The sequence below is a fragment of the Elephas maximus genome, chromosome 10, assembly GCF_024166365.1.
Source record: "Elephas maximus indicus isolate mEleMax1 chromosome 10, mEleMax1 primary haplotype, whole genome shotgun sequence".
NCBI classification, from domain to species: Eukaryota; Metazoa; Chordata; class Mammalia; order Proboscidea; family Elephantidae; genus Elephas; species Elephas maximus.
This window is the reverse complement of record NC_064828.1, coordinates 27,983,270-27,992,966: the sequence shown is the minus strand read 5'-3', so window position 1 is coordinate 27,992,966 and position 9,697 is coordinate 27,983,270. Positions and strand designations below refer to the sequence as shown.

General features: G+C 35.8%; 1 protein-coding gene across 1 annotated transcript; it reads right to left on the bottom strand.

Annotated features, from left to right (window-relative positions):
- Positions 1-7,981: 7,981 nt before the first annotated feature.
- On the bottom strand, positions 7,982-8,917 carry LOC126084608 (olfactory receptor 4F21-like). Its single transcript, XM_049899201.1, has one exon. The coding sequence runs from the start codon at positions 8,915-8,917 to the stop codon at positions 7,982-7,984; it is 936 nt and encodes a 311-aa protein (XP_049755158.1).
- Positions 8,918-9,697: the final 780 nt, after the last annotated feature.

Genomic DNA, 9,697 nt, shown 5'->3' with positions numbered 1-9,697 from the left:
CTGGCCTGGGAAATTTCCTACCTCTGTATTTTAAATACAGCCAAGTATTTGGAATGACTTTTTGTACCATACTCCTCAGGGATTCCATAGCTTCCAACTTTTCCTGGTTTGAGAGCATCATCTACTAATGTATCTACTAATGAGCTAAGTTAAAGACAGATAAGTTAGATACAACTAAAAAGCTCACTAAAATATGATAAGGAGCCTTGGTGGCACAGTGGTTAAGAGCTACAGCGACTAATTAATAAAAAGAAGTTTCATGTATTTTTCTATTTTTATGTCGGTTAGGAGCCTATGACTTTGCTCCTTTTACTCTGTATTTACTATGTCATGAAATTGAACTCAGATGTCAGTTCTAGTCTCAGTGGAAGCTAGATGAGTTATATAGATGAACGGGTGACAGACCGCTGATCACAAGTCTGATTTATTAAGATTCAAACAACTTATTAGATATATTTGGAGGAAATATTGAAGTTCCCCCTTCATCCACCCCTTTCCATTCTTATCTACTTCTTGGAGGTAACAACTACCAAAAACTTGGAGTGTATCATTCTATTACTGTTCTTATAGATGATGATAAGTGTACACATTAACATAATATGCTGTTGGAGAGGTTTTTCTTGTTTGTTGTTTTGATTTTAAATAAATTAGATATAAAAAGTCATTTTTAAATTCCCATTTCTTTCTTTTCTCCTGTCTCTTACTGTCCCTACCCCTCTCCTTCTTTTCTCCCCCTCTCCCACTCAGACTTTGGTTTATCCCTTTTATTTCTAGATCTCAAAGTATTTAAATGAATTTATTCACTCTACTAGTCCCTAGTGGCATAGTGGATAAGTGCTACGGCTATTAACCAAAAGGTTGGCAGTTCAAATTCACTAGGCACTCCTTGGAAACTCTATGGGGCAGTTATACTCTGTCCTATAGGGTCGCTATGAGTTGAAAGTGACTTGACGGCAATGTGTTTTACTAGTCATTATTGTGACCTGAGGTCTAGTGTTCATAAACATCTCAATCTGGGAACAGAAAGATTAGGCACTTGCTTGGGTGGCACAAAACACTTTTCAAGCACTATCTCATGTAATCATGATAACCCATACAACCATTTACATATGAAAAAACTGGCTAAAAGAGGCTAAGTGATTTTCCTAAGTCACACAGCTAATAAGTGAAGGACCTAGATGAGGTAGCATCTAGGGAAGAACATTTGTTTAAAGGAGAGTTTGTTTTGGTTTAGGGAGTATATGATTTCTCTGAGTCTTAAAAAACAAAATCTTTGCAATGCAAAGAACTTTTAAGGATACAGTTCTGCAGTTAAACACATATATGGGTAACAGCCACACCATTAGCTATAGAACAATTCCATTACCCGCTAAAGTCTCCTGAACTACTTTATAGTTAACTGTCTCTCCCACCCTGCCCCAGGTAACCACTGATCTGATTTCTATCCCTGTAGTTTTGCTTTTTCCAGAAGGTAAAATAATGGAACCATACAGCCTGTAGACTTTTGAGTCTGACTTTTTTAACTCAGTGTAAGGTACTTGAAATTCATTCTTCTTGTTGCATGTATCAGTAAAAAAAAAAAAAAAAAAAAAATTTTGTATCAGTAGTTGCTTTTTATTGCTAAGTAGTATTCCACTGCACAGATGTGTCACAGTTTTTTTATCCACTCCTCAGTGAAGGGCATTAAAGTTGTTTCCAATTTTTATTGATCAAGAATAAAGCCACTATAGACATTCATGCACAGGTTTATGTGTTAAAGTAAGTTTTCATTTCACTTGGATAAATATCTAAGAATGCAATTGCTAGGTCATGTCATTAATTGTATATTTAGTGAAGTAATTCTTATTAAGAATTATTTTCAAAAAAGATGAAATAAGTAGCCAAATGTAAAGATGTTTGGTAAATGTATTTATCACTAGTGTTAGTACAAATTGTTTAAAATTTCCTCTAATTTGATGTGGGCCCACCCTTACGGTGTGTGAATATAGAAGTCTTCTAACTTTAAAAGTTCTGGCAAAGTTTTCAAAAAGTATGGAATTAGAAAATATCAGACATTGGGAAGATCTTTTTTTTTTTCAGTGAAGTAAAAAAGTATCTATTGTACACCAGTATTCATCTCAGCACTATTCACAGTAGATAAAACAACCCAAATGTCCATCTGCAGATTAATGGATAAACAAAATGTGTTATAAACATGCAATGGAAAAACACTTAGCCATAAAGAGAAATGAAGTCCTGGCACATGCTACAACATGAATGAACCTGGAAAACACTGTGTTGAGTAAAGTAAGGCAGTCACAAAAGGACAAATCCTGTATGATCTCACTTATATGAGATACCTAGAAAAAGCAAATGTAGAGATCAGAGTTCAGTACTGCTTACCAGGGGCAGTTGGTAGGGCAAAAGAGGGAATAATCATTTAGGAAGAATTCAGCTTTCATCTATGGTGATGGAAAATTTGACAATGGATATTGGTGATGGTTGTACAATATGAATGATGTAATTGGTGACGTTGAACTGAGCACATGAAAGATGTTAAATTGACAAATTTGTGTAATCTATATTTTACAAAAATAAAAAATGCAGATTCATGTTTTACTTTCTTTAAAAAAATGAATTTATTGACTATATTCATGCTACGTGGCTTATTCGATACTGGGTACTTCAGATGAAAGACGTTCTGAGTGCTGTGGGTTATATCAAAGCCCAACCCTCTTTTCCCACCCTTGCTACTTTCTCTAAAAGTTGTTACTGATATTTTATGTTGATTTAGAAAAGACAAAGTGTTAATAGTGCTATAATAATTAATTTGTGTTAATAGCCAGACTGATAATGCTATAAATTTCAAAGCAGAAGGTGTTCAAGGTGGAAGAAGTAAATCTCCAGATTCCAAAGGTTTATATTTTTGTCATCAAATAACTTAAAGCAGGACTCTCCCTAGAGATGAGATAAAAAATATAGGGATGTTAAAAAAAAAAAAAAAAATCAGGGAATCTAAATACATCTCACATGCCAGGAACTTCAGCTCACATTGACTGATTTAATCTTCATGATAACCACATGAAATGAATCTTATTGTTGAAAAGTTATGGTGCAGAGTAACTTGTGAAAAACCACTAAGCTGGAAAGCAGCATGACTGGGTGTGCATCCAAGGTCCTCTGACTCGGGAGTCCTCCTTCCATGGTGCCATTCTAACTCTGTTAAATTCCAAAAGCTGAATTCTGTTTGCACGGTGAAGAATTGTTTCTCCTAGCTTTTTGGAGGCTGCCTCCATGTTGTTCATTCAGGTTCTTTCTGACATAAACTGTTAGCAACCAATTTCTGTGAATTATAGTTATGTAACTGGACCTGAAGCTGTAACATAATTCAGGAGAACTGTGAATCTGTAAGAAGAAACCCTCCTCAACATGTGCATCCAGGGAGCTCTGAACCTGTACAGAAGGCATTCTCTTTGCTCAGCACCCTTTGTCCTAGTGACTTCAGAAGTCCCAACAATTAGCTAGGAGAAGAAATTCTCGATGTTTCTGTAATCTATGCAAAACTTCCAGAAAATTCCTGTAAATATCTCTAGAGAAAGTTGATATTGAAATACTATGAAATTTATTTTAAATGTGAGAGAGGAAGGAAATTAAAGAAGTTAAGAAATTATTACCCAATATAAAATATATCTCACAATAGACACATCATTATCTGTGATCATGTTCTTCTTCATGGCTAAAAGCTTATTCTAAACTGTAACTAAAGCCTGAAATGTAGTCAGAATGAAACCGAACAATTAATATACTTTCTTTTTGTACAAGTGTTTATGGGAAAGTGTTATCCTCAGTGTGGACTATATTGTGGAGCATGGCTTCTGTGGGGGGAAACTTTCCATCTCTGTGTTGTGGGTAGAACAATGTTTATAGACAGATTTGTTCCTGGAAGACATATTGCTTTCAAGTTTTCTTGAATGGAGAGCCTCACCAGATTCCCCACCACCACCACCACCACTGCCGTTGAGTCAGCTTCGACTCATAGCAACCCTATACCTGATAGTGTGCCTTTTATCAAATTTGGAGCCAAAGATACAGAGTAAATTCAATGATAAAGATTCTAGAAATGGAAGTAGAGTTTTAAAATGTTCTTCATTTCACTTGTTCACTCTTACTTTATTTTGGTGTACAGCTATAGTTTGTGTATTGGAACTAAGCTGTCTCTTCCAGTCCCAGCAGAAATAAGATGACTTATGTGCGTAGTTGGTAATGGCTAATGGTGGCAGCTGATGACATAAGCTGGTCATCATGCCCAAAACTGAATTTCCAACTTTGAACTGCCGGTTTTGCAGGGATTGTTGAAAGCAGAGAAATCTCACTTAACGCAATTACAATAGTAAAACTTTTTAAGAGTGAAAAAACTTTATTAGCATTTCTCTAAGAAACGAAGCAATATTGGGAGACTACTATTTACTTTATGTTTATTTATAAAACATTATATGAATTTAGTCCCATTGTACAAAACATTACATGAATGTTTCAAAAAATTTAGATATGTGCAAAGCAAACAAACCTCGTTCTTCATTTCCCTTCCTCTCTTCCTATCTTCTCACTAGAAATAACAGGTGTCCACAGTTTGAACTATATTGATCCAGTCTTCTTTCCATAAAAGTATATAATTTTGTAGGTACATAAAAACAGACATATTTATGGATATCCTATTCATTTTTGCATATATGGAATATGGAAGCCTGCATTTTCATTCTAATTTATATAGTATAAAATTTTTATTTTTATTCAAATGTAGTGGCTGCTTTTAAAATATATTTTAAGTGTTCCCTAGTTAGATAAATAAGCAAAAAAAAAAAAAAAACCAAACCCGTTGCAGTCGAGTCCATTCTGACTTATTAAAAAAAAAATAGCGACCCTAGAATTTGTTAAAAATATACTTTTATTTTTGCTATGTTTGGGTGATACAAAGCAGAGAGTTTTCCTGGATTGTTCCTTTTATACCTTAAAAATGGCTTATTGGGATTTGAAGGGCAAATTTCAAATCATAATAAGGGGTAGAATTGTGGGACTTCACAGGTTTTGTCAATGGATGTGTGTTGCATGGACGACCGGACTGAAGAGAGGGTGTGTGTGGTTTGGTGATTATTCCAGCAATGCCTCCATGCACAAATATAGTTTATAAAATTAAGGAATGGAAATCATGGATAAGCAAGTAAGTAAACTATTGTATTCCAGTTTCACTTTGCACATATGCTAGCAAAAGTTAAGGAACTGAAAAACATATGTATGTGGCTATCACACTGAAATAACCTAGAAGTGTGTGTGTCGGTGGAGGCAGTCACATAACACCTTTATCACAAACTGCACCTGAGATGACCAAGGAAAATCTGTGCTTAATATAGAGTTATATTTTATTTCTCAGTATTTTGACTTTTCATGAAATATCATGTGTCATTGTGTCCTACTAGACAAAATTAATAGAAGAGCATTCACATTCTGTATATATAAGCCTTACATGGGAGCTAGGATCTAGCTAGAGGAAATTGGTTGTATGGTTTTTTGGCCTCAATGTAATATACCTGCTGCTGTCATTTCTGACTCCTAGTGGCCCTACAGGACAGAGTATAACTGCCCCATAGGGTTTCCAAGGCTGTAATCTTGGAAGCAGCCTGCCACATTTTTTTTCCTGTGGAGTGGCTCGTTGGGTTCTAACCACCGACCTTTTGGTTAGCACCGGAGAGCTTTAGTCACTGCACCACCAGAGCTTCTTGAATTTAATATATATCCATGTAATTTTCTGAATGATGTATTTTTAAAACATTTTGTTTCAAAATTGAACAACTAAGTTTATAAGCATGGATGGCCTGTGTAGTAATATTGTAATCACCCAACCAATTCTTCAGGTAGAATAAAAAGTTGCAGAAGTAACTCCTATGTTCAGAATTTTAAATCTGTCATAATCTAAGTTGGCATACGTGGTAAAGAATGTTTCAATAAATAATTTTTCTAATGCGTAGAACTGAAAAATTTGAAACTCAAACCTTTAGATTGACTAAAATGTATATTTAAAAGGCAGAAATACAAATTCTGTCATAATTCTTGGAAATCTCTTCATTCACACAGTATGTTCATCAGAAAATACTAATGTACGAGCAAGCTATAAAAGCTACAGCTCTTCAGAAAGCATAAGTGTTGATTACTTCATTGTCTGATATGCTTTATAATACTTCTCAATGATCAACTCTTTCAAACTTGTGTCAATGTGTACATTCTCAATAGCATATAGTGTCATGCCCTTGGACAGGAAAGCCAGTTTACAACTAGTGAAAAAGTAGAGGAGTCTAAGTTTTAGTGGCTGACAGACTTTATATTCCGAAAAGCAGGAAAATATCTTTCCTTTTTGCTACTTAAGAATGTAGCAGAAAGGTATGCTGAGGTAGTTCAGTTAATCCTTATTTTTCTGCAAATTTGGTCTCCAAATATTTCTGGAAGGGTAACATCTTCCATTGCAGTCTCTAGTGCTGGGCACCTGACTATTCTCTTTCATGGCTTTCTCCAGGCACTGATTACTGTTCATGTGCTGTAGGGTTAATTCTACTGGGTCATACTCAGGGAGTGGAATTTGAGCATTGTGACTGGCTCATTAAATATGGACACATCCAAAGGTCAAATATTTTAATTTGTTAGCACTAGAAATCCTTTATTTGATTTTGTACATAAAAATTGCATCTTTTTATATGTTTCTAAAGGAGTTTATTAGGAATGCTTTTTTCTCTTAAATGTTTGGAAGAATTCACTAGTGTAAATATTTAGGTCTTTCTATTCTTTTCTTCTTTTGGGGATGAAATGTGTCAGCTAGTTTTCAGCCAGGAGACAGAAACTGCAAAATATATTTGAAGAATGATATCTTAATATAAAGAAACATTAACTAGGTATCCAGTGTTTAACTGCTTAAGTGAAGGGGCAAAAAACTGATAACATCTTCCCAAATAATGCAGTGTTTCCACATTGAGCCCATGAATGAAAAAGATATCATGGTATAAGGAAGGTTATGTATGAAATTCTGCGCGAATGAGCCTTTCTAGCTTCTATCACTGTAGAATGTTTGACCTGTGAGCAGCACAAGTGCATCCTTGAAAGGATACCATTTTTTGAGGAGTGAAATCTATCACTTAAGCTTACTTTGCTTACATTGGACCCTTCCAAATTGGAGGAGGCAGGGATTTGCCTCACTAGGATTAAGATGTGTCCTCACTATGGTTTGTCTTTCTTTAAGTACACACCTATCCAAGGGCTCAAAGATTGACTGATTTCCAATATGAAATTCTGCATAATATTTTCTTGAACCAAGGGAATCTATTTTATAGCAAAGAAAGTGTGCAAAAGCACACATAACAAGGAAGCCCACTGATCCTACTACATATTGCAATAACTAGAAGCTGTCTATCTGATAGAACACTGCAATAGCTTTTTAAAATCAAAACTGAGTCACCATCTTGAAGATGGCACACAGCCGGCCTGGTGGGTCTGTGCTTCAATATATAAACTTTGACAAATGACCTTTGGATGGGTCTACGTCCGTTATGGAAACCCTGGTGGCATAGTGGTTAAGCGCTACAGCTGCTAACCAAAGGGTTGGCAGTCCAAATCCACCAGGCGCTCCTTGGAAACTCTGTGGGGCAGTTCTACTCTGTCTATAGGGTCACTATGAGTCGGAGTTGACTCAACGGCACTGGGTTTGGTTTTTTTTGGTTTTGATGTCTCTTATGGTGAAAAACATGTGTCTGGAAATCAAGGGGTAGAGATAACAATAACACCTCTCACTTTTCCCATTGTAGTAAAGGTAATGAGTAAATACGCTACTAGAGAAGCAGAAACAGGTTTAAGGAAATAGATAATTCATTCAATTATGGCCATGTTAAATGTATGAAGCTTAAATGGAGATTTCTAACAGGCAGGTAGATATAGAATTTTAGAGCTCCAAAGACAGGTCTGGTCAGCAAAATCTCATATAATATTGCTGTTTGTGCAGTCTTTTTATTGCTGTCTTCATGTCTTTGTTCCTTAATGTATAGATGGCAGGATTCAAGATAGGGGTGATAGCAAAGTCAACAATGAACAGGTATTTATCAAGTGATGATGTGGGGAAAGGCCACACATAGAGAAACACGCATGAAGTGAAAAAAAGAACAACCACAGTGATGTGAGCTGACAATGTGACAAATGCCTTCAATAAGTTGCCTGAGGAACGTTTCCAGACAGAGACCAAAATGAAGGCATAGGAAAGGATTAGCAGGAAGAAGGTGCCCATGCTCATGAACCCGCTGTTGGCAGCAATAATAAACTCAAATTTGTATCCATCTGTGCAAGCAAGTTTTATGATCCTGGGAAAGTCACAAAAAAAGCTGTCTATTTTATTGCGCCCACAAAAGGGTAAGTTAACAACAAATGAAAACTGAGACATAGTATGGATAACCCCAGTTACCCAGCCAGTGACTACGAATGAAACCCGTATTTTAGGATTCATGATGTTCAAGTAGCGAAGAGGTTTACAGATTGCTGTGTACCTATCAAACGCCATGGCTATGAGTAACACCATCTCCACTCCTCCTAAGATGTGGATGAAGCATATCTGTGTCATACAACCTTGAAAAGAAATTGCTTTGTATTCATTTAAAAGGTCTGTGATCATCTTGGGGACTGTGGTAGAGGAAAGTCCCACATCAATGAGGGACAGGTTGGCCAGCAGCAAGTACACAGGGGAATGTAAGTGAGAATCAAGAATCACTAAAAACAAAATGAAAAGGTTTCCCAGGATGATCCCTAAATAGAGCAAAGAGAATGTCAATGCAAGAAAAACTTTGGTTTCCCAAGAAGTGGAGAGTCCCAGCAACACAAACTCAGAAATCACAGAGTCGTTTAGCTCACCCATTGCCTGGGACAGAAGAGCTGATTTTCAAATGACCTGTAGATAGGAATTGAGGAAGTGTTACAATCAGTGGCACTAAAAGTTGAGTTTCTACTTACCCTGCTAATTACATATACTGAATTATACATCAATGAATGGACAAGAAGAAAAAAAAAAGAAAATGAAAATATTATGGTAATGATTAGTGTGATTACATGAAAAGAGAAATAAAATTTTGAATATATTAGATGAAGGCAAATAGTGTTACTTCCCTTCTTATTCTAATATCAAACCTTTTGTTTTTGCCTCTCAAAGATTTCACTGACCACTTTCCTACATGTTTTCCTACCTGTATAATCTCATGAATTTTCCGTAGCCTGCACATTAACATTCTCACACTAACTTGCGAACTCTCTTTCTCTGAATTTCTTGCCTTACTGGACAAATAGAGATCAGAGTGGATTTCCTTAAAACTCTTAGCAAATTGATATACTGAACAGTTATTGGATAAATTTCAACATCTGTTTCTGATTAAAACTCTAGAAATATGTTTTTGTGATTGTTGAGGGCCGGCAAGTCAGTTTTGACTCATAGTGACGTCATATGATTATTTTGAGGACTAAATGAGTTAAAACATGAAAAACATCAGAAAAATGATCTGACATATAGTAAGTACTCCGTGTTATCTATTGTGATGATTTTGATGATTTTTAGGAAACCAACCAAAAATTCTTCAGTCGGGGAAACAGTAATTGAATTCTAGTAAACACAAAGCTTGTATGCTTTTTCAAGTTGTGCTCAGTT

What these genes read in the sequence shown, in the direction of transcription:
- LOC126084608 (XM_049899201.1), bottom strand. Translation starts at nt 8,917, where the DNA reads ATGGGTGAGCTAAACGACTCTGTGATTTCTGAGTTTGTGTTGCTGGGA.